Genomic DNA, 25181 nt, shown 5'->3' with positions numbered 1-25181 from the left:
TATAAGATCCAATTTTTAATTGGTCTTCTGTTTTTGTACGTTGAACTATTTTGAGTAGTTGATACCTGTAGAATTGTATTTCATTATACACAGGTACTCAGAAACTGGGGTGATGGACAGACGTATGCTGTAAGCAAAAAAAAATTCCCTTAAAAAAATACAGTGAAGAGCTATAACGTTAAAATGACTGATTCAAATCAAAATGATAGAAAAGAGACTAAGCTTCTTGTGTGGAATGTTTAGGAGTTCAGATGGGAGAGAAATTAAGGATTTTTGTTTAAAGTCCAAATTGTTAATTAGCTGCTACATTGATTTATAAATTAAAGACATTTAAATTGGTTTTAGTCCTGAAGCAGCATTATTTTCCACATCTAAGCAATTTCAGAAACTGCTTTCCTCTAGGGAAGCCATGTGGAATTTTTCTGGTAGTTTCTTGAGGTAGTAGTAGTTGAGATTTAATGGATGAAGGTGTCAGGAAATCTGAAATCCACTTGTTCATTTGATATGCCTGTGGTCTTGAACAAAGTCACTGAACAACTCTTTGTCATACTTTTTGGAAGATTAGCCCTGAGCTAACTGCTGCCAATCCTCCTCTTTTCACTGAGGAAGACTGGCCCTGAGCTAACATCCATGCCTGTCTTCTTCTACTTTATATGTGGGGCGCCTGCCCCAGCATGGTGTGCCCAGCGGTGCCATGTCTGCACCCGGGATCTGAACCGGTGAACCCCGGGCCCTTGAAGCCGAACGTGCGCACTTAACCGCTGCGCCCCCACGCCGGCCCCTCTTTGTATTAGTTTATTCTGTAAAATGGAGATGGAGATAATAAGATCTATTCTGACTCATTCAGTTTGGTTGTGAGGATTAAATGAGATCAGAGTGCTTTGAAAACCAAGTGCTATTCAGTTAAAACTGTTACCGTTATTTTACATTTGAAGTAAATTATATACTGATGCAACTAGTGTTGTTTTTAAGGTTTAGTAGCACATAATGGTGAATTTATTAGTTTTATTCTATGTGCCATTTCTGGCAGAATTATTAATTTGTATTAACATCACACCCTTCAAGTCAGAAAGCTGAACATGGCTGCTTTCTAAAGACGTTACAAGTCTGGGTTCGGAATTTTGAGTTTTTGGTCAGGTAATTTGTTCCTCAAAAAGTGCTGAAGAGTTAACACAGAAAGAACTCAGCATGAGTGCATCTTTGACTTTTTTGTAAGGTGGCTGGTACTTTAATAATTTTTAGTAAATTACTGAATTACTTAGGAAATTACATAGCTAAACTACTTAGGAAAGTCAGCTTTTTCTTAAATGAAAAAGAGAGTAGGCAGCACTTGACCAACATATGTATAGGAAAGAAAGAGTCGCCTGAAATGCTTTGGTAGGGAAAGTGCTGCATTTGATTCTTTGGGGTTCACTTCGTTAAAGTGTCAAAATCTCTTTAGTGTTAATAGTGTCACAGAGCCTTGGATTATGTTGTTAATGATGCCAAGCTTTTCTTGGCAAGTAAGTGTCCCTTTTTCTGCTCTGAGAACTAGGAAGTTCTTGATTATTCTACTAGCTGAGTATTGCTGAAAATATGCTAAAGTGTGGTTTCTGGATATGTCTATGATCTGTTTGCACAAAAGCTTGAGATTTTAAAGGATTTCTTTTTTATAACCTTTTCAGACTTCCATTTTGTGGCCTCAGATATAATTATGTAGTTCAACTTCCTATTTTACAAATTGATAAACTAAAGTCCTGAGAAGTTATAGTTTATACTTCTGGAACTCTTTTTTTTCACTTTACTCATTAAAATTATTTTTGTAATTACTAAAGCAATGTATAGCTGTAGTTTAACTTTGAAATATTGAAATAAGTTAGCGGCTTTAACATAAAAATTACAGTTCCTCTTTCAACCTTTCCCTATTCCATTCTCTCTTCCAGAAGTAACCTCTGTTAACAGCTTAAAATGTGTCCTTCCAGAACTTGTTCTATGTGTTTTATACAGGTATAGAAAAACTTTTGAAAAGTTATGTAGTCATACTTTATATAATTGGCAATTTTTTCCATGTCTGTCTATCTGTCCCTCTAATTTCCCTCATCCTTTCTTAACTCCTGAATAATATTCCGCAAGAATGAATATCCCAGTATTTATTAGATCATTTCTTTCTTTGTAGACATTTAGATTCATACCTTTCCTTTCCTCCCTCCCTCACCCCCTTTGATATTATAAATAATACTATTGTGAATATTCTTATGCATATCTTTGTGTACCTGTGTGAATGAATCTGCATGCTTGAAAAGTTTTCATCTCTATACAAACCGTATAAAATTGTCTCCCACCACTCCCCAACTCTTACTAACCTCCATCTTTGCCTTTGGCGTAATGCTTGTCTGTTGCTTAACAAGGTAGTCCTTAACAACTATTTTGTTGAAGGCTACCTTGGGGTTTTGAGATCAGAACTTCTCTGGTGATCTTGAGTACTAGAAAGACTTTCCTGTAAGAGATGAGAAATGATGTAAGTCCATACCACAAGTGGTTAATATAACACGGGAGAGGCAGTGAAAGTAATGTGGGAGCTTTGTAGTGTAGTGGCTAAGAACACAGTTTTCTGGTGTCACACTGCCTGGGTTTCAGTCTCCACACCACTCCTAACCACCCTTCGCTGTTTGTGTCATCACCCTCAGACAAGTTATTTAATCTCCCTTTCAGTTTCCTCATTCACACAAATAGGCTCCTCATCCTAATGATGTAGTGGGATATAGTTATAGAACCTGTGGTCCAGGGTTATGACATGTGGAGGTCCTGATGCAAAAGTGTTCCATAAATGTTAGCTGAAAACAAGAGGATGCATGTCCATTTACATTCATCACTAGGGGGTGATCATGATAGGCTTTGGTGGTGCTTGTCCTGCGTTGTTGGTCCCCATGCTCTTCTGAATAGTGATGTGATTGTATTAATAAAAGGTCTACATAAGTAGAAAGTACGCTCGATTCCAAATTTGCATATGTCAAAATTACTGAGGTCTAGAAGTGACTATTTTTATCTCCCTTTTAGTTATTTTCATAATGAAAAGAATTTTTTTAATGGTTTGAAATGGCTCTCTTAATTTATAACATTATGCTTAAGAAAATAAGGCTTAACTTTAAATGTTTTAGTTTACTCAGGAGTTAACCTACGTCTCTCCAATATTCCCATAGGACAGTGTTCAGGAATCATGTCTTAATCATATTAATATATCTATAGTCTTTTACATGCTTTGACATATAGGAGCACTCATATTTGTAAATATTTGTGTGCGTGAGCTAGTTTAAACTAGTCATTTCTAAAAGTCCTCATCATTACTCTTTAAAATTCCCGTATTTTTTCCTGAATTTTTATGCCATGTTCTACAAAAACACACCAAAATGATCTTACAGTAAAAAATGTGCTGTTATGGGAGTAGTTCATCCACATTGTAGCACCTATCAGAGCTTTGTTTCTTTTTTCTTTTTTGCTGAATAACAAATTGCCTTTATGGATATATACCACATTTTTGTTTATTCATTAAACAATAAAGCATTAGTTCCTCATTGTATTTCATCTCTTCTTATTCTTGAATGTTTTCAGTTTGAACCCAGTATTTGCTTAGCATTTGTTAAAAATTTATTTTAAGTGACATTTGCATATTGAGACACATGGCAGTTAGCCCTGATATCTTTGTTTTTGGAGAAGGTCAAGATTGTGATTATTGCTGAACCAATGAACTTTCATGCATAGCTAAGTAAACTTCCTTTCCAGTTTATCTTTGTTTGAAGTGCTCTTAAGTCTGAGTAGTACTTTTTAAATAATACCTTTATATATGAAATAATTAGAAGCTTGGTTCAGACTTTATAGGAAAGCATCTCTTAATTTTTTTAACAAATGTTGAAATAGTACTGAATAAAAGTGGTTTGATTAATCTTATTTTTACTGTTCCAGATTATATATGAACAGGAAGGTGTTTATATTCACTCATCTTGTGGAAAGACCAATGACCAAGACAGCTTGATTTCAGGAATATTGCGTGTTTTAGAAAAGGTATGTTTCTGGTAAATGATTTTATTTAATAATTGTTTATGGTAGTGGTTCATCTTTGGGGTATTATCAGCAAGTTTGAATTTTGTGTGTAAAATAAAATTAGGTGGTTGAGCAGTAGTTGTAAATTTAACATGGAAATGATAGAAATAAAATACTTTAGATAAACCAGTAAAATGGCATGGAATATTTAAAAACTTATGTAAAAGTTGCAGTAATAGAACTTTTTTATAATGAAAAGTAAGCAGAATTTAAAAATCTACGTAACATTGGTTGTCAAATAGTGGTTTATATATGATATTGCATATGTAAACTGCCAATATTTAAGAGGTTAAAAATTTCACTTTGGGTTCAGGGATTTAAAAATACGTAACTAAGAATGTAAGATATTGCTGAATAGTAAATATAGTTTATAATTTCTTTCTCTAGGATGCTGAAGTAATAGTGGACTGGAGACCATTGGATGATGCATTAGATTCTTCTAGTATTCTCTATGCTGGAAAGGTATTTAAGAAAATAAAGTATGACTAAAGAAATGCCATTTTTTAAATAACAGCTTTATTGAGATATATTTCATATACGATAAAACTCACCCTTTTAAAGTGTATGATTCAGTGGTTTTAGTATATTTACAGAGTGTGCAACCATCACCAGTATCTAATTTGAGAACATTTTCAACACTCCTAAAAAAGAGACTGTATCTTTTAGTAGTCTCCTCCATTCCCACTTAACCCCAGCCCCTTGCAACTGCTAATCTACTTTCTATCTCTGAGGATTTGCCTGTTGTAGACGTTGCATCTAAATGGAATCATAGATTCCATTTGTGACTGGCTGCTTTCACTTAGCCTATCGTTTTCAAGGTTCATCCATGTTATAACACCTATCACTACTTTTTTCTTTTTTGTTTGCTGAATAATATTATGTTTATGGATGTATACCACGTTTTTATTTATTCATTAATCAGTTGATGGACATTTGGATTGCTTTAACTTTTAGGCTGATATAAATAATGCTGCTATGAACATTCTTATACAAGTTTCTGTGTGGACATATGTTTTTCTCTTGAAAACCTAGGAGTGGAATCGTTGGGTTATATGATAACTCTGTTTAGCATTTATATCATGTGTTGACTTTGCACTACGGAAGGTAGAGATTTCCCTTTATCTTATCTCTAATTCACCTTGAAACTCTGGCTCAGTTGTCTACATTTCTTCTCAATGTATTTAAACACATAGATGATCTTCTGATTTCTTAGAGACGTCTTTCCCGGAGCCTTCCTACAAGCTCATTCTTAGTAATTGGTTGTTCTCTTGGTTTGCTGTGCATTAATTATCCTAGGGCTTCTTTTTGCCTCTTTCCCATATTTGAATTCCTGTTTCCTGTATCCTATGTTGTCTTCTGTTTTGGTTTACTTCCTTGTTTTGATACAGCTCCAGGGCTTCCTGAGAAAAAGGGTAAATGGGAGCAAAAACATTTCTATTTTTAGACTTTCTGTCCTTATTCTGAATTGATGGCTTGGCTGGTATAGAATTACAGTTTGAAAATAAATTTCGCCACGTATTTTTTAAAAATTATCCCAGGTTTGGTTTCCATTACTGATGTTTAGTCTATTGCATTCTAATTCCTGATCTTTTCTATGTTGTTTTCCTCTTTGGAAGCTTTTAGGACTTCCTCTTTGATTCTGGTGCTCTAGATGTCCTGGTAATGTGCCTTTATGGTCTTTTTTATCTGTTTTGCTGGGTATTTAATGGGCTTATAATATGGAAATTTGTGTTCCTTAGGAAACGTTCTTGAATTATTTTAGTGATGATTTCTTCTTCGTTTCCATTTTCTATTTTCTTTCTGGAACTCTTTAGACCTCCGGACTGGTCCTGTAATTTCTTAATACTTTCTTTCCTGTTTTCTAATTCTTTGACTTGGGTGTGTGTACTATTTTACAGGAAATTTCTTCAGTTTTATCTTCCAGTTCTTTTATTACCTTTTTCATGTTTACTATATTTTTAATTTCTAAGACATCTTGTTGGAGTGCCCCCTTCCATCCTTTTTAAAAATAGCGTCTTGGTCTTCATAGATGTAATATCCTTCCTTGTTCTGAGGCATTTAATGAAAGTTTTTATCTCTGTATAACCCACTTCCTCTAATTGACTTTTTTTGTTTTGTTCAGACTTTGTCTTTTGTATAGACGCTTTCCTTTGGTGTTCGGTGGTCTTTGTAGTGTGGTGCTCATATTTAACAGCAGACACAAAAAGTGATTATACTCTGTCTAGGTATGGGTAGGCTTGGTAATAGTAGGCACTCAAGGTGACCTGGGTAGGTTGTTTCCTTGGGGAAACATGATACCTGATGTTGAAATGTAGGTGTTTTCTCTTGGGCTACTCATTTGCCAGAGAAGAATCTGCACATTCTTGCCTGGAAAAGGTAAGCCTGGATTCCAGTATTCTGGGAACTGAGTGGAGGAAGAGAGCTGAGAGTCTTGCCAACTCATTCCATAGATGGACTTTCAAATAATTCTCCGGTTTTCAGCATATTATCCCTTTGCTCGGTGTGCTTGGTTTCCCTGAATTCAGAGATAATCTTGTTTCTCTAATGAGTAAACCTCCAGCCTTTTGGACTTTTGGTAGTAGTCTTCTTTCCAGCTTGACCTTTATCCTGATTTCCAGAAGTACCACATCTACCAACTCCAAGCCTTTACGTGGAGTGGTGTTCTTGTAGATGTTTCTTAGCTTTCCCCCCATTGATGGTAGAATTGGTAGTGGTGATGTTAAGGGTTGTATTTTTTAAATTGGGGAAACAAGGAGGCCTCCCTGAGAAATGATAGTTGAGGAAGGACCCAGAAGAGAAATCAACTCTACTTTCTAATTTCATTCATTCCAGTTCCCCTCTATTTTTCAGTCAGTTTCTGTTTCTTATTTCTTAATTTTTCTTGTGCCTTTATAATATCTTCCTAGTCCTACAAGTTTTCCTTTTACCCTTTTTTAAACGAATTACACTAGCAATACATGAATACATTCTTGTTGTAAAACTTCAAATACTAGAAAGTTGAAGTCCTGCTTTACTAGAATCCTGTTCCTTATCTGTCCCTGTTTAGTGTCTATCTTCCCAGATTTATCTGTACACATTTCACATCTGTCTAGACCTAGTTTTCTCTGTGTTCTAGTTGCATATACTGCCATGTAGTTGTTACACTACACACATTGTTTTGCGGCTTTATTTGCTATTCGCTATTGGACATATATACATGTTAACATATATCAGTCTTTAAACTAGTGCTTAGTATTTCATTGGCTTCTCCTAATTTATTTACTCATTCATTCATTGATGGATATTAGATTTCCAGTTTTTCACTTTTACAAACAGTGCTGCAGTGAAAATTCCTGTATATGCCTTTTTGTATACAGCTGTGAGTATTTCTCTAGGGTAGGTGATGACAAGAGAGTTACTGTGGTCAAACACAGGTATATTTTGTGTTTTAATAAATATGGCTGTATTGCCCTTTTGGAGTCAGTACTAATTAGCACTGTCATCAACAGTGTCATCAATAGCATTGCCTCACACTCTCATTTTTTGATTTTTAATTGAATGGGGCAAAAAAATTGAAATTCAGTTTAACTTGCTTTTCTTTGACTGTTCCTGATTCTTCGATTTTTTCTGAAGTTGGACATCTTCCTAGATGTTTGTCTCTTTGTATTTCTTCTTTGACTTGTTTGTTCATACCATATGCTTATTTTTCTGTTTCGATATTGGATCTCTAAATAAATTGGTAGGAGTTGTTTTTGTATTCTGGTTATTTTTCTGTCATCTGCCATATAGTTTGGAAATGTTTCCACCCAGTCTTGCTTATCTTTAACTTATGTGTGATGTATTTTGTTGCACAGAAGTTAAACTTTTTGATTTAGTAAAATTATTAATTCATTTTCGACTTTTGGGTTTATTCTCTTTTAAAATAGAAAATCTTATAGAACTGTACATGTAGATCTGTTATCTGTAGCTTTTAGCTAATTGTGATTAAGAGAAATATGCAACCAGTGGTGACTTAAATAAGTAGCCACCATTGGTGTCTTCCTCAGATAACCAGAAGTCTGGGGGTTTGGAGCTATTTGGAGTGGTTCTCTTGCTTTTTCTGTTGTGGTTATAAGGTGACTGCCATATTTTTATGCAACACAGCTGCATTCAAAGCAGAAAAGGGGGAAAAGGGATGTGGCTTTTATTAGGAAAGCAAAAGCATTTGCAGAAGCCTTGCAGTTGACTTCTGCTTGTATTTCATGGGCAGTCAATCCTAACTGTTAGAGAATCTGGGCAAGCTTTTCCTCTCTTTTTGGTAAAGATGAGCAAGGGAGAAAAGGATAGGAAAAAGTGTGTGGTTTTCCCATCAGTGATGTCTCCCACAACCTAGACACTTAATTTATATAGACACTGAGAAGATATTATTAATTGAAATTAAATTCTAGTTTTAGTTCCTAAATATTTTATATATTATGATTATTTTAGGATTCCAGTTCAGTTGTAGAATGGACCCAGGCCCCAAAAGAAAGAGCTCATCGAGGATTGGAACATCTGAACAGTTATGAAGCAGAGTGGGACATGGTTAATACAGTTTCATTTAAAAAGAAACCACATACCAATGGAGGTATGAGTTAAATCTTTGAAATCTGAAACTTATTTACTACACTATAATATAAACAAAAGTGCAAAGAAAATTCTTTAACGTTCCTTTGTCAGAAGAAGAATGATTTGATGCTTTAGTATGTGTAATTCTCATATTTTACTTATATTCTCTCTTCATCTCTCTTTGTTGTTTTTTGGTTGTGACTTTATGAAAAAAGGCTTTAAAAAGACTTCTGTTTTGTAGTTATTAATGGTAGAAAATGGAAGTTTTCTATTGCTTTGACTGTCTCTCATGCACATTTTTGTTAAACTAGTAGAATAAAAAATAAATCGTGTTATTTCATCCTCAAGCACCAGGGGGAGATAGAGTATACCACTAAACCATACTGCTCTAATTTCAGTTTTTACCTGGATCCTCAGCTCATTGCAGTCTCTCTTTTATATATGTTTAGTGACTATTCTCCTTTATATATTTTATATATATATTTAAATCTGTGTTTCTTATGTGGTGATTATCTACATGTAGATAATAAAAAAGAGCCAAGCTAACGGCCTGACAGGACATGTATACTACCCCAAATATGATTTAACTACCCAGTCTATGATGTGGCCAGCCTAGTTGTGATCTCTTAAAAATATTAAACACTTGTATAAGTTAAAATGATTTTTTCCCAATTGATTCTTTTGTGTTTTACAATTAAAAGGATATTTTATCTTGTAATGATTTTGGTCTGAATGTAGGGTTTATCCACGTTTACCAGACTCAAAAAGGCTGGTCAGAATTTACTGGAATATGTATTGCTAGGTTTATTTAGCATTGTTACTGAGTAAAATTGATTTTTATGTATGGCCTGGGGAATCATTCTCATATACAGTAGTCATGCTTTGTACCTTATCATTCTTGGAAACATTCGTAACTGTTAAGAAGTAAATAGTAATTCACAAGCTTTTGATAATAATCAGCTCGTGCATGTGTGTGTGTTTGTCTCTCTCTCTCTCTTTTTTTTTGGCATTCCCTTTGTACTGAAAGGGAAGTTTCTTACCAGAACAATGCAAAGTGTAAAAGATAGAACCATAGGATTTAGTATATTTGGTGTGTGAGCAATTTTTAAGTTCTCTAGATCTGAAGGATTTGTTTATGTGAATTGCTGTTTTTTGTTTCTTGTTGCCCAATATTGTTAAATCTTTGAAAATGAAGAAGAAAGACTATAGGAATGAGCAAAAGTGAATCAATGAGTGATTTTTTAGAATTTCATAAAAGAAAGAAGCATTACATATGTAAGAGAAAAGCATTATCTGACAATAAAGATCTTTTTAGATTAGTGGTTTTCACCTTTAGCTGCACATTGAAATCACCTGGGGATACTAGGCTTTTTTAAACAATACCAATGCCTGCGTTTCATCCAGCAAAGTAAATCGGACTCTGGAGGTGGACCTGGGCATTTGGAGTTTTCAAAAGTCCTATTGGTGATTTTAATGAGCAGAGTTGAGAACCTCTGTGTAACTTAGCAAAAAATGACAGATGTAAATACTGCCTACGTGGCTTGGCTGTGCATTGTGACTTGTAACGTAAAGAGCCTTTATTAGCAATTATTAGAAGTTAAGGAGACATTTTCTTTTTTTTTCCATTCAGTATTTTAAAAATGTTATGATTGTGCACAGCAGTAAGAATACATTGAACAGTATAGCCCAGTAGGCGTACACATGCACATGTCTAACAGAACAAGGAGTTATGAAGTGCAGTGCGCTCTGTTCCATTCCATCCCATCTCATCCCGGACTGTCTATCTCAGCTGTTTATTTTTCATTGAAACTCCTTCCTAAAGGAGACATTTTCTAAGCTCAGTGTTTCAGAATTCAAAATTATGCCATTACGAAACATCTTTTGTACTGTTAGCGCTTTTTTCAAATAAAATTTTTATTTATTTAGTTTGTTTATTGTAACGTTAATATTTTTTACTCTTTACTTTTGTTTGTGATTCACAAAGGAAGCTTGGGATAGACCTTTAAAAAAATTGACTATCAAAGACTAACTTAAGTTTGTGTTTCTAAAGAGTTTCTATTGCTAAGTCTTTGTTTTTATATACCAGAGCAAATGTTTTGGAAACATGTCTTCCCAGAACAACAGACTGCCATCATATTCTGGAGACCTATCCAAAGAAAGCGTCAAGTCCTTGATGTTAATAAGACAGGAAGACTTATTGAACTGTTTTGTTTTGCGCTTCTGCTGTTGGGTTCAGTTTTCCCATATCAGTGTGTTGAAGATATTTTTTACATGTATTTGGTAACCTAGTAAGTTCATCAGAACTAATTGCCTGTCTTTAAGGAAAAAGAAGGAAATTTTGAATTGATTCTTGGATTCTGTTTTCCTTTGTAACCATTTCTACTTCTGGTTAGCTATTGGGGGTAGACTACATTGCAGATTACTTTTATGTTGACTTGGTACTAGGTTATTCATTTATTCCATACTTCTTTGAGTACCTGTTGTGTGCTGGTTGCTCCTCTAGGCACTGGGGATATAGTTTTGAACAAAACAAAGTTCCTTTTCTCATGAAGCTTTATAGTCTTGTAAAGGGACTTCTAGAATTAACTTGTAATATTTCTCTCATTGTTTATCAGAGCTTTAAGTGAGGAAATGTGTGAGGTATTTTCTATTGTATTTAGTGTGTAATGTGTGTCTCTTCCATTAACCAGGGAAAAAGCCTATGAAAATTTTTACTTTTGAATTTGTACAAACTCCTGATAATTCATGTAGCCTGCATGTGTTATTTAATATTCTCCGTATGATTTTCTCACATTAGTTTGGATTAAATGCTTTTTGTTTAAGAATTTAATAAAAAATTGTCTATATCTAGTTTTTTATTGCTGTTTTGCTGTGAAAATGTTTTTGGTCTTTGCAGATAATCTAGGAGTATGTATCCTTTCTAGATAGTCCAAGTACATTTATACATAAATAATTCATGAAGACATTGGAATTCTAGAATTGTTCTCACGTTGATATTAGCTTGTAGTGGTGTTATGAGCTCTATAATATAAATGCCATGAAACATAATCTATAGTAGTCAAGTTACCACATGGCCCTTAATCTAGTACCAGCCTTAGATATGAGTTCACCATCTGAACTGGTGTAGAAGCTAGGCAGGTCACTGTATAGATAAGTTGCTTTAGGCTTTCTGGACTTCCTTTGAAATGATACTTGTTAAAGTGTCCGTGAAATAATGATGGTGTCCGTACTCCTTGCAAGTAGAGGTGTCTGTAAGTTGTAGATTTCTGTGTCACTTTAGGAGATCTTGTTGGAAGTAATGGGGCTAGAGTGTTCCTGACTATGTAGGAATGTGATATACATGCAGGTCAACACCAACTGATCTACCCTTTGATCAAGTTTTATAAGCAGATATCTTCGATGTAGTTTATCTTTGCAGAATTGATAGTAAGGGATGGAATTAATGAAGATCTTGAATAACAGGATAGTATGACACTTTTGAGGAAATAAGCTTAGAGAAAGGGTTTTTAAAATTTCAGAGACGTGATGTACTTATGTCTGTGTTAAAATAAAATGGCATTTTAACATTAGAAATTAATTATAATTATTAGTGAGAAGAAAGAACATTTTTCCTTTGTTCTTTAAATTTTCACTTAAATAGACAATCCTTAAGTTGCTTCTTATCAATTATGATGTTGTTCACAAACCTAGGGTTTTAAGCTTCTATAAACAGCCCACAAACTCAGAAAATGCTTTATTTTACATAACTATGGTTTGTTTTGAACAGAGGTCTTAATTTAGAAGGTTGGTTTAGCAGGAAGAGTGAATGTATTCATTCTCTTTGAAGCATTCCCAATTTAGTTATCTTTTCATTCTCAGTTTCTCCCTGTTTGGGTTTTTGCGAATACAATGTCCGTATATTCATTCCAATGTTGTTGTTTTTTTTTTTTAAAGATTTTATTTTTTCCTTTTTCTCCCCAAAGCCCCCCGGTACATAGTTGTATATTCTTCGTTGTGGGTCCTTCTAGTTGTGGCATGTGGGACGCCGCCTCAGCGTGGTTTGATGAGTGCCATGTCCGCGCCCAGGATTTGAACCAACGAAACACTGGGCCGCCTGCAGCGGAGCACGCAAACTTAACCACTCGGCCACGGGGCCAGCCCCCCAATGTTATTTTTTATACCAGTATACTTACCTTCACTCAGTGTAGTCTAGTAAAATTAATTGCAAAAGGAAGTGAGGAAATAAAGGGTTTCTTTTTGTTTTTTTTAAACTCTTTTAAATAGCATCGTGCCATTTGTATTTGGAAAAGATTAACATTTATTATTTGCCTTATACCTAGTACTATACTAGTTAGTTGAAAAGTGTTCCCTCTTTTAGTTGAAAAGTGTTCTCTCTTTTAATTCTTAGAATAACATTGAGAGGTAAGTATAATTATCTCTGTTTTACAGATGAAGAAACTGAGGCTCAGGGAAATTCAATGGTTTGCCCCAGACCATTCAGTTAGTAAGATGATGGTGTTGCAATTTGAATCTAGCCTGCCTGCTTCCAAAGCTGTTGTGATTTGTGGGCAAAGCTTGTATTTTAAATAAGGAAAACATTTTTCAGTTTGTATGCAGTGGATAATATTTTAAAAACGATTCTTTTAAGAAAACACGTGTTGCCATTTCTAATATAGGTGGAAGCCATAGTAATATGAATGCTATAGTCATTCCTTAGGTTCAACAAATTTGTTAGGCAGTCATGAAGACCACTGTCAGTGCTTTTTAAAAAGGTGAACAAAAATATTTTGCCCTACTTTCTTGTTTTTAAGATGCTCCAAGTCATAGAAATGGGAAAAGCAAATGGTCATTCCTCTTCAGTTTGACAGACCTGAAATCAGTCAAGCAAAACAAAGAGGGTATGGGCTGGTCATATTTGGTGTTTTGTCTAAAGGATGACGTCGTTCTCCCTGCTCTGCACTTTCATCAAGGAGATAGCAAACTACTGATTGACTCTCTTGAAAAATATGTGGTGTTGTGTGAGTAAGTATCAAATTAGTTTCTACTTCTTGAAATTGGATTGTTGTATTGGTCCCAAGGCACACTGTTTTCACTTGTCATAGGGTATCAGTGATTATATGCATATCGGGGCACAAGCAGCTATTTTTTTCTGGTACATATTTTTTCCCCGGTACATAGTTGTGTGCTTTGGATGAATAACTGAATAAAATTTTCATTTTAGTAATTTTGATCTGCAACTTATCACCTTATTACTGTTTTAAAGAATGGTCCAATCTTTTTTATCCACATTTAAATGAATGATGATGCATCAGTAACTTATAGATTATATATTTACTGAATTTACCTTTTATTATGTAGTTTCTGTTAAATACAGAATTTTCTTTGTAATGTTGCAAATTTACGTCAGGCAAGTCTAAACCCTTCATAAAATTATTTTAATTGTGGAAGAGAGAGCTTTCTCGTTTTCCAGAAATCTTATGTCTGATGTCTATTTACCTGTATGATGGGAAACACATACTCTTTCTTTCACTCTCAACAGATAGATTTTGGGTGTATATTATGTTCTGAGCACTATGCTTGATGTTTAGTAGTGAACAAAACAGGCATGTTCCTATGTATCTGAGAGTTTATGGTCTTGTGAAGGATGCTGACCAGTAAATGGCAATAAAACTCAAGAACTAAGATGAAGAAAGTACAAGGTGCTTTGGGAGCTCCCAGGAAGAGAAGAAGATTATCTCCTTCAGACTGGGGTGGGGAACTGTCAGGGAAGACTTTCTGGAGAAAGTAAAATCTAAGTTGAGACCTGACAAATAAGTGAACATTAGCATGAAAGGGAAGGATAAATTTAGAGGGAGAGATGTTTTAGATAGAGGGAAGAATACAGAACATGGTATAATCACATCACAGAGTAGTTCACTATCACAGGTCTGCATAGTGGAGGAAGAGAGGGTGCCAGATTTAAAGATGAGATCGAAGAGCTGAGTGAAGGCCAGAGTGTGAAGGATCTTGTAAATTGTGTTAGCAGGTTGTTTGAGTCATCTAGAAAAGATTGGCGTGGCGTGAACTAGGAGAGTGACAGGAAAAGTGGAAGTATTGGGGGAAATATTTAGGGTTACAGTTTGTGACTGATTGGCTGTGTGGAGGTGAGAAGAAGGGAGAAGTTGAGATTTTTAGCTTGGGGGAACTATCGGGATGATTGTTAACTTCATTAATAACGTCCTCACTTTATGATAGGGTAACATCACACCTAAATTTAATTATATAAAGCTACGAGTGATCCAGAAGTTGAAGGATTTTGACTGACTTGTTTTCTGCCGTGAAATTCTCCCACCTACCATGTTGACCACCTCTGGCTGGCACTAGGCATGCTGATCAGTACCAGGAACCATAAGAAAGTCAGGCTGGTTGGTGGTACGTGGGTCTTGGATCTTGAAGTGAGAAGCTGTGAATAGGCTACCACCCAGGGGGTTAAATAGATTTCAGGAGGCGCAGCGTCATGATTGGGGTAGAAGGTTTGGCTGTTGAATAGCAGATACGAAAGACATGGAGGTTTTAGCACCATAGCAAGCTCAAGTATCAAGCAGTGTTGCGATGTAGCTGTCACAGAAGAGCTCCTGTGGTCTGAGATTGTTGATTAAATCACAGACTCTAGGATGAAGTGGTCTTCCCTCTCTGTTCTTTACTGGTAAGATAGTACTTTGGAGAACTAGGCCAGTTTTTGGGTTTTTTTCTGGAGGTCACTGCAGGACGCCGGCTGCTGAGACCGTGCAGAGCTTTTTTTTTTAAAGATTTTATTTTTCCTTTTTCTCCCCAAAGCCCCCCAGTACATAGTTGTGTATTTTTAGTTGTGGATCCTTACACTTGTGGCATGTGGGATACCGCCTCAACGTGGCCTGATGAGCGGTGCCATGTCCGCACCCAGGATCTGAACCCTGGGCTGCTGAAGCGGAGCCTGTGAACTTAACCACTCGGCCACAGGGCCGGCCCCTAGGCTTAGTTTTAAGCACTGCATTTTAAATGTGTTAGACTATACTACATGGAAAAGATGACTGGTGTCATCTTTTGATGCAAGGGATCAAAATGGTATCATGAAAAACATTAGAAGGATGTGGGGATTTAACTTGAAGAAGAAGAATTTTGGTGCAACATTACGTAAAATCCAAACTTCTCACTATGGTCAGTGAGAGCCTGCCCTGTCTTAGCTCTGTTTCTCTCTTAAACCTCATCTCATGCCATTCTCTTCTGTATTCTAGGCACATGATTGTCTTTCAGTTCCTGAAATGCCCTAAATTCTTTCTTGTCTTAGGGTCCCATATGTCTGCTATTTCTTTGCTTCTCCCTTTCTGATCCCTGAGGTCTCAGTTTTGATGTCACTTCCTCAGAGGGGCTTTTCTGGATGCTCTCCTCTCCTGATTAATGTAGATTTCCACCTCCATTCTTTTTCGCTGTCTCTTTCCCTTGTTTGCTTCCTTCGTGGCCCTTAACAGAATAAGATACTATTGTCTATTTTCTTCATTCATGTACTACTCTAGAATATAAGCCTAAAAAGGCAGGGGTTACGTCTGTCTTATTTACCTTTTCTCCTAAGTTCCTAGCCACAGTGCCTGGTACATAATATTTGAGCAGTAAATCTTAGTTAAAGGAATAAATGGCATGGTATTTATTAATTCTACAAGTAATTTTTGAAAGGATTGTAATAACGAATAAATTGTAGATGCGTTTTGCATGATTCCAAAGAGAAATTAGAAAGGAAATAGATTTTAGCTCAAGAGGTAGAGAGTTGTCTATCCTGAATGGGTCCAAGAATAGACTCAGCAGTCACTTGGGTGCTCATAAGGGAATGTGTACTTTGAATGTGTGTTGGTGATGTTTTAATGAGGGTTGTAAATGAAACTTTGTTTCCTGTTCTATATTTGTAAACAAGTGAAAAGTAAATATAAAAATCATATGGTGATAAAAGTATCATTGTTGGTGAAGCTTAGATACACAGCATCGTAATTCATTCCAAATTAATTTTGAATTCACCCAGTTATCATCACTTTTGGACAATCACAGGTCTAGTGAGGACAGACCAGTATAATGTGAATGAGAGCAGACTAGAAACCATCTTCTCTGTTGGCAGGCAGATCCAAGAGAAAGAGAGAGCCTAGAAGGGGTTATGCCTAGCATGCACCTTGCTCTTTCCTGATCTCAGCAATCAAATATGTCCTTGTGAAAAAGGAGAGTTTCTTTAGTAGAAGTATGTATTTCCATTTGGAAACATGAAGCCATGGGAATGGTGTTCCTCCATGTATTTTTTTTTTCTCATTCAACAAGTTTTTTTTTTTTTTTGAGCACCTGCTGTGTCCTAGACACAGTGCTAAGTGCTGGAAAGAGAAAGGAGTTTGTACTGTTTTGGGAGAGACAAACATTGCTTATATAAATAAATTTTCAGCTATGATAAGTGCTCTGAGTAAGAGAGAGATAGCACTATGAGAGCATATAAAAGGATAAAATGCAAGTTTTTTGTATGTCAGTAGTAATCAAAGCTCTGAGAGAGGATGAGAGATTAACTAAGCGGAGGATAAAATGTGACAGGATATGAGCATAAGTGATTTTTTTCTTAAAGGTATGCTTTTTTTATGCTGAGGAAGATTGGCCCTGGGCTAATATCTGTTGCCAGTCTTCCTCTGTTTTTTTCTTTTCCCTCCCCAGAGCCCCAGAACCTAGTTGTATATCTTAGTTGCAAGTCATTCTAGTTCCTCCATGTGGAATACTGCCACAGCATGGTTTGGTGAGCGGTATGTAGGTCCATGCCCAGGATCTGAACCAGCAAACCCTAGGCCACCAAAGTGGAGCCTGCAAAGTTTACTGCTAGGCCGTGGGGCTGGCCCCAGCATAAAATGATTAATTGCAACCTTTAATGACCTGGTCAAGAGAAAAACCTAGCTGAGGAGACTTACCTCCCTACACTTTGTTCTCTTCTCTTTTCCCATTGGGCTTTTATTAAGTTTCTGGTCAACCAGGGATGTGGCTGTTCTTGGGGGCAGAGATAGCTGTCTAAAAATGAGTCCTTCAAAAGCTACACCCCTAATGGGGTATATTCTTTGCCCCCTGAATGTAGTCTGAAATTTGTAAGAATAGTACCTCAAATATTTTATCTCTAAGGCCCCATCTGTACCCTAGGCTGAAAATAAGCACGCCTCATTCTCTTTCTCATTATAAATTATGCCCAATTACATTGTGTCATATAGCTCACTAGAGATTATATGTTGAGTCCAAGTGGTAGAATGTAGATACTCCAAATAAACAGTCACCAGTGTAAAAAATGTCCCAAATTTCTATAAGGTATCTCCCGTTATCAGATTCTTAGGGAGATATTAAAGGCCCTTGTTCTTTGTGTTCATTAGTAATAATCCAAATACATGAAATTCCCGATTAAGCTAAAGCCCAAAGAAATGAAAATTCCCAAAGATCTCCAGTTTTTACTCCATCATGTGTGAGCCATATAAATATAAATTATAAAACTTGGAATAAATTATATATATAGTTTTATTGTAAATATTCTGTACCTTTTTATTTTTTCTTAGCCTTTTTTGATTGATATTCTTAGCAATGATATTTTTATTTATTTTTTAAGCTTTCCATATTGGTCGTTCTCAGTAGCAATATAAAGTAGTTATTGCTACATCTCAGTGCATAAACATTCTTCAAATGTTATAATTTCTGAAGTTATTCTGAGGTCTTTGGGAGAGCTCACTCTAAAGCCTGGAAAGTACTTGTGAATTTTCAGTAGATATGCTGCTATAGTTGTGATACTGGACTATGGTTTTCTTGAAGCCCTTTAGTAGGCTCTAATAGAATTGCTGATGTTAGCATTGTTAAAAGTTCTATCTTACTGCTGCAGGGAGTTTGAAAGTCTTGAATAATGTTGTCATGAGAGATCAAATTGTCAGAATCCATAACATTCCCAGAATACCTAAATACAGTATTTATAAATCCATAATATTTAATCTTCCTGGATTAAATCAATGTGTTAGCCTGGCAGGTGGAACTGTTAACAATATTCTGGAATGCCGGCCCTCCTTTTGGTGAACTCTACAGCTGCTTAGCAGTGTACTACTTGTCCTTTGACTGATGTACTTTTAAAATGTTTTGTGGATTTCTGTAGGGGCCACTCAGTTGTATGTTTTTGTATCTCTCCTCTTCTTACAGCTTCCCCCAGCCCCTCATCACAGAGCATTGGGAATAAAAAGTGAAATTCTTCCTTTTTAAAAAAGGATCAGCGGTTGCTTATTGCTTGGGCACTCATTGCTTCTTCCCCTCCAGTTCCGTGACTGCGGTGCACGTCTGCTTCTACATGCATAGCCAGTGTTTTGACTTTCATGACCGTTTGTTATTTGGATTTTAAAGAAATAATTTGACTTATTTTATTATTAGAAACAAAATAATAACTGCAGTGCCAGCAGCACTGTGCTAGGAAAAAATATGTTCCTATATTTTCTTTTTCTGGTGCTACATTTAAGAGTTGACCTATCATTAAAAGAACGCCTTATGAGAACCTATGGTTCTTCATATTAAGCATGACCCTGAAAGTGTTCAGAAAAATAGTGTTTAATGAAAATTGAACATTTTAAAAGTTATTATATTTTTCCTAGTTCAGATGACTCACCCTCAGCTCCTTGTAAAAAGCCAAGGAGCTTATTAGGCTATTGTTTCTGAAGATCAAGCGCTCTTTCTGACTATGTAAGAGTAAGATCCTGTTTTGGATTTCATATCCTCCTTGGCATTGCTGTTGCATCCTGTATGTTAGAATTAAGAAGAGATAACCATTATTAAAGTTCTTATCTCAAACATTTATAATAAACTAGATGTAGATAGCAGCAAAATAACACATTTAATTTTTATTTTAAACACAGAAAAGTAGATTTTAAAGACTGACTTACTAAGTTATAAAACTTACCGAGTAGAAAAAAGACTGAATAATTCATCTGATTACTTGAAATTAGATAGATGTCAATTGGGAAAGCATTTTATTTATTTTCTGGTTGTTAAGAAAAGGAGAGAAAAACTTATTTCCGGAGCTTAATAGGGGAAGAACTGAAAACATGCTGTTACCTGACCTGTCCTTAGAATCTTGGTAATACGTTCACGTGTGTTTATAATTACGGTTATCAGAATTAATGATCTTTAACAAATAAATCTATAGTATCTTGTATTTTTAACATGTTATGTTGCAATACTACCAAGCTGTGGAATGAAGTTGGAAACCATTTCAAACTGGACATTTTTCTATAGTGAAAATATTATACATAAAATACTGATGAATTCTAAAGTGGGTTTGACCTTACTTTTTATGATAATAAAGGCAGATATATTTATAACATTTTTGTGTTATAATTCTTAAAACAACAATTTGGGTTCATTAAAGCTTAGTCTTCTTGGCTTTACCTAGAATAAAAATATACTTCAACCCCTTTTTATTTGTTAGTTTAGTATTTCATGTTCATGTAGTTTTGGAACTTGTTTAAGATACTAAGTACGTGCTAATTTTGTATTAATGAGAAACAGTTCTAGAAATGGACTTTCAAGGTTTTTGTTGTTATTAAGGAAAAGTAACCATGCGTTAGTAATTATTCAGGAAGTGATTGGTGCAGTGTGCTAGTATTTTCTACAGGTCTCTTTTTTTTAAATTACAGATCTCCACAGGATAAAAGAACACTTCTTGTGAATTGTCAGAGTAAGAGTCTTTCACAGTCTTTTGAAAATCTTCTTGATGAGCCAGCATATGGTTTAATACAAGTATGTTTCATAAAATCTATCTTGTATTAATCTGTTAATCTGACTCCATTATTGTATATACCTCCTACCTCTAACTTTCTCAGAGATTATACAGAATGAGGCAAGTGTCTCTGTGTGTGTAAACTTTATGGGACAATTCTCTGTAATTTTATAGAAATAGCGTGTTTCGTTAGTATTGGTAAGACTCAGAAGCTGCCCTCGTTCTTAGTTACTCTTACGGCAGTTTTTCCCTTTATCATAATACTGAAATTGGACATCAGTAAATTTTTATCATCATAGCTTTCATTGATTAGGTGAAAGGTCAGTGGGCAAGCCACTTTGGATTCATTAATGATAAACTTAGTCAAAAATCTGGATTGAATTTTTATTTTCCATTGAAGTTGATTCATTTGAGGTTGTGATAACCTAATTCCCCTTAAAGTATTTGAGTGTATTCTTCTTGCATTTGGCTAAAAATGTGCACTTAACAAAGGTAGGAATAAATTTAATTTATTTTACACTCAGATTTCTATGTAAACTAATGAAATGGTTATCTATTCTTTCATTCAACTAATGTTTGAGTCCTTACTCTGTCCCAGGTGCTTTCTTCTTCGTTCTGAAGATTAGCAAAATAAGGAGGGAACTTTTTAGGAAGGAGGACAAGAGAGCTAAACACTGATTAAATTAAAAACTGAAGGAACAGTTTTTCTTATTGTGAAAATAATTGTTTTAAAGATAGACCTTTAAGAAGTAACTATTTGCTAAATTTGAATAAGCACACAGTTTGAGATTTAGAAGTAACCCTAGCAGTAGAAAAACCTTTTGCTGTTTCCCAGGATGGCACTGTACAGAACAAATTACTCTTTTCGGCATGATTTACTAGTCATATAATTAGATTAAAATGTCAGCTGGTATTTAAATATTGTGAGCTTTTAAACTTAGCTGTTAAATATTTTGTGTTAGACTAGTGTGGTACTGCACACTTCAAGAAATATTTTTTTTTTGTGAAGGTAGGACTGCTAGACAGAAGAAAGCTGTTGTGGGCCATTCACCCGTGGCAAGTAAGCACTGCATATATTTCTGATGTATGCAGATTGAATGACGCCTGCAAATCATTTGTTTATTTGCAACTCAATCAGTAGTAGTAACTTGCCAGTTAATATACTGTTTTAACCAAACGAAAAGATTGGCTTAGAAAATTAAAATTTTTTCCCCAGAAAAAAATAAAATTTTACGATAATCTTAGAACGCTTAGTTCTGATTTCCCCCACTTTAAAAATCTTTGCCCAATATAGTTATTTTTATTCTTTATTTGAATTAATAATGCTAATTTTTTTCTTCCTACTACATAGAAAATTAAAAAGGATCCTTACACAGCAACTATGGTAGGATTTTCCAAAGTCACAAACTACATTTTTGATAGTTTGAGAGGCAGCGATCCCTCTACACATCAACGACCACCTTCAGAAATGGCAGATTTTCTTAGTGATGCTATTCCAGGGTTAAAGATAAATCAACAAGAAGAACCAGGATTTGAAGTCATCACAAGAGTGAGTGGAGATTTATGTTGATATAGCTTTTCTATTTTAACAGGAGAAGCATATTTTAAACATGTACCAAATGCTATAGAAACTCAATTTTGATTATAGCTACCTGTTACTCATAATCCTTTCCATTTTTTTTTTTTTCTTTATTTTTTTTTTGGCTAAATAATATATCTAACAACTAAGGCTTGTCCTGCCACCAAATTCTTGGTTTGTTCTTCATCGATTATTACTTATACTTTGTGTTATTAGTGTTGGATCTCTTTTCTTTGATTACCTTTTGGTAAGAACGAACAGACTGTTTCACTGAGTGCGTAGCGTTGAGTGGATAGCAAACCCTGCGTCTCGCCGCAGCTCTGCCTTGGTGTACATGCTTGCTCAGTGGGCACCGGGACTCTGCCCTAGGGCCTTACTCTCGTGTGAATCTTTTCTCTGTGTAACATGCTTTTGGCTCTGAATTGTGGCAGATCTTTATATATGCTCAACAAGATTTTAAATTTACTGCAATTCTGGGCTGCACATAGAATATTATAAATATCTAAATTGTAGTACTTAATTAAAGGGCTTATCTTGCAAATAGCATTTTTAAATTACCAACATCTGTTAATTGAATAAAAAACTGTAGAAAATGCCAAGTGGAGCTAATGGACCATGAATCAATTCTGAGAGCTACAAATTTTAGTTTGGAAGAAAAGCTAATTTTAGAATACGGTTAATGGAATAATACTCTCTTTTTTAATAATATAGCATAGTATTTAGTTTGAAAGGTCTCTTACAGAATTTACATGTTGAATGTTCTATACTTATGTAATTGAAACCCAAAATAGCAAATATTTTCCTACCTCTGAATTTATCACCCAGTTATTTGTGTGTTTAATAGGAGGGAAAATGTATGGGATGCTAACTATTATAGTTCATAAAGTAAATGTTGGAAAATAAAAGAATATATTAGAAATGTTAGAACTCATGTATGAGGAATAGTATTTTAGTTTTAGTTTCTATATACCTTGATTTCATTTCACTGATTCAAGGTATGCTCCTTATCGCTTATCTTCTTATTTTAGATTGATTTGGGAGAACGACCAGTTGTTCAGAGGAGAGAGCCAGTGTCCCTGGAAGAATGGACTAAGAACATTGATTCTGAAGGAAGAATCTTAAATGTAGACAATGTGAAGCAGATGATATTTAGAGGGGTAAATACGTTAATATGGACTGTATTTTAAACTGCTGCTATTCACATTTCTTTCCCTTGTCTTTTTTTTTGTGGGGGTAGGGGAATGAACTCCTTTTTGATGAATGATGCCTTAAAATCCCTGTAGGACAGAGTCAGGTGCTTGTACTGTCCCTGAGGGTTGAATGGAGGGCTGCCATTAAGCCTGGGGAAAGATCCTCTTCCTTCTTGAAGTTCTATGGGTGTGTGAAGGAAGCATGTTTGCACCCCAGTGGTCATTGTCTTAGCCAGGAAGGGTCCCTCTGTCTGCTGTACAGTCTACTGTATACTCTGCATTGTTTAAGTTTTCTACAGCGGCTTACATCTGCAGAATCTACAAGTCAAAAACAAGGTAGTATTCACGGAATTGAGCTATTTTCATGTATAAAACTCTTTAATATTAGTCTTCCTGTTAATTTATATGCAAGTTTTGTGAACGTAAAGTATTGCCTTCTTTTTTACAATGTGTTTAACCTGCATGTTTTCTTCAGGGACTTAGTCATGCGTTGAGAAAGCAAGCATGGAAGTTTCTTCTGGGTTATTTTCCTTGGGACAGTACCAAGGAGGAAAGAACTCAATTACAAAAACAAAAAACGTAAGTAATGGTTTTTTATGTGTTCATCAAAGAAATTCACATAACTGACCCATACAAATTAGTATAGAGTTCCTAGATGACAGTTTGGAATAGACTAGGGTATGGAAAAATAACTTTATTTTCATCTTTTCAATTTAAAAATTATGAGCACTGTAGTTACTTCAGACCAGAAACACTTATTAGGAGGACTTCATTACAATTATGTTGGTGGATATGTTAAAAAAAATTCCACTCCCCTTGTACAAACGTTTTACATACCTGAAAAATAACTAATTAGATTTGGATTTTTAAATATATCTCATTCATCTTGATTCATTTTTACAATTTGTTATGAAATTATAAAAATGGCTCATAAGAAGTGCATTTACTATTTAGGTTAATCACCTTTAAATTATTTTCCTTGTGCTTTTGGAACATAAATTAGTCTTTCATTCTTTTTTGGAAGAGTGTTTCTATTTTTAAATAATTTCTCAGACTTGAGAAGAAACACAGACCAACTTTCCAGGTACACGTCTTATTCCAAGTTCGTCAGTCTAGCCTTTGATTTAAAGCTCACTCTAATCATTATGTGGATATTCAAACTCTTGGACAGTCTTTTCTCTTTTCAGCACATTTTGCTCTTCCTTCTAAGACATTTTCACGTTGACAAGTTTCTGCAATAAACTCATTGGAAAATGGAACTGTTATGTCACATTTAAAAAAATCCTTGTAGGTTTTTATTTGTAATTATTCAGAACGTTAGTGGTTAAAATATTGAATGCCTGGAATAGTTTTAGGTATGATATTAAGGATTGAGGTAAATATTTTCTTAAAATCATACCTAAATTATTCTAGTAGTTTAAGCACAGTTTATGACATTTATAAGGTTACTTTATTTTTCCTTTGTTTTCACTCATTATCATAACTTTAAACATTTCACTGTCATTTATAAACTTGCATCTCACTAGCATCATAATTGCTTTGATACATTGTTACAGAAAAATTAAATTTTTAAAAAATAAAGTACAAATAGCTTTTTTTGATGTAAAATTGCTTTCTATAGTGATGAATACTTCAGAATGAAACTACAGTGGAAATCTGTCAGCGAGGAACAAGAGAAGAGAAATTCAAGGTTAAGAGATTATAGAAGTCTTATCGGTAATTTTTTCTTAATTTTGGAAATGCATAAGAGGGGTTTACGTTGAAGTCTTGATAAGATTTAAGAAGTGGAGATATATGCTACAGAATTAGGGCTCAAAAGAGAAATCAGAATTGGAGAGTACGTTCAATTGTTTAATGTCTTAGTTGGTCCTCTTCCAACAGGAATATGAATTCAGTCAATATATTTGTGAGTACTGATATATTTTATTTTCAGTTCCAAAATGTGAATTTTAAAAAAGAGTGTTTAACTTTATTTATTCTTTAATTAAATTTGTTAAAAAAAAATTTGTCTTCCTTATTCCAAAAAAAG

General features: G+C 34.8%; 1 protein-coding gene across 4 annotated transcripts in view; it reads left to right on the top strand.

Moving 5' to 3' along the window:
- TBC1D15 (TBC1 domain family member 15) overlaps positions 1-25181 on the top strand; it is a 56697-nt gene that overhangs the window by 13218 nt on the left and 18298 nt on the right. For 2 of the 4 annotated variants that reach the window (XM_046646277.1, XM_046646278.1), the window contains exons 2-11: positions 3940-4038; positions 4465-4539; positions 8524-8662; positions 13434-13644; positions 20301-20403; positions 21393-21443; positions 21735-21932; positions 22991-23119; positions 23628-23731; positions 24774-24868. In XM_046646277.1, the coding sequence (XP_046502233.1) occupies positions 3940-4038; positions 4465-4539; positions 8524-8662; positions 13434-13644; positions 20301-20403; positions 21393-21443; positions 21735-21932; positions 22991-23119; positions 23628-23731; positions 24774-24868 (1204 nt within the window). Of the gene's footprint in view, positions 1-1920; positions 1987-3939; positions 4039-4464; positions 4540-8523; positions 8663-13433; positions 13645-20300; positions 20404-21392; positions 21444-21734; positions 21933-22990; positions 23120-23627; positions 23732-24773; positions 24869-25181 lie in introns of those variants that run through there. The other 2 variants (XM_046646276.1, XM_046646279.1) reach the window with 2 other exon arrangements.

This window comes from Equus quagga, chromosome 19 (assembly GCF_021613505.1).
Source record: "Equus quagga isolate Etosha38 chromosome 19, UCLA_HA_Equagga_1.0, whole genome shotgun sequence".
NCBI lineage: Eukaryota > Metazoa > Chordata > Mammalia > Perissodactyla > Equidae > Equus > Equus quagga.
Note: the sequence above shows the minus strand (reverse complement) of the source record. Positions and strands in the feature narration are given on the sequence as shown.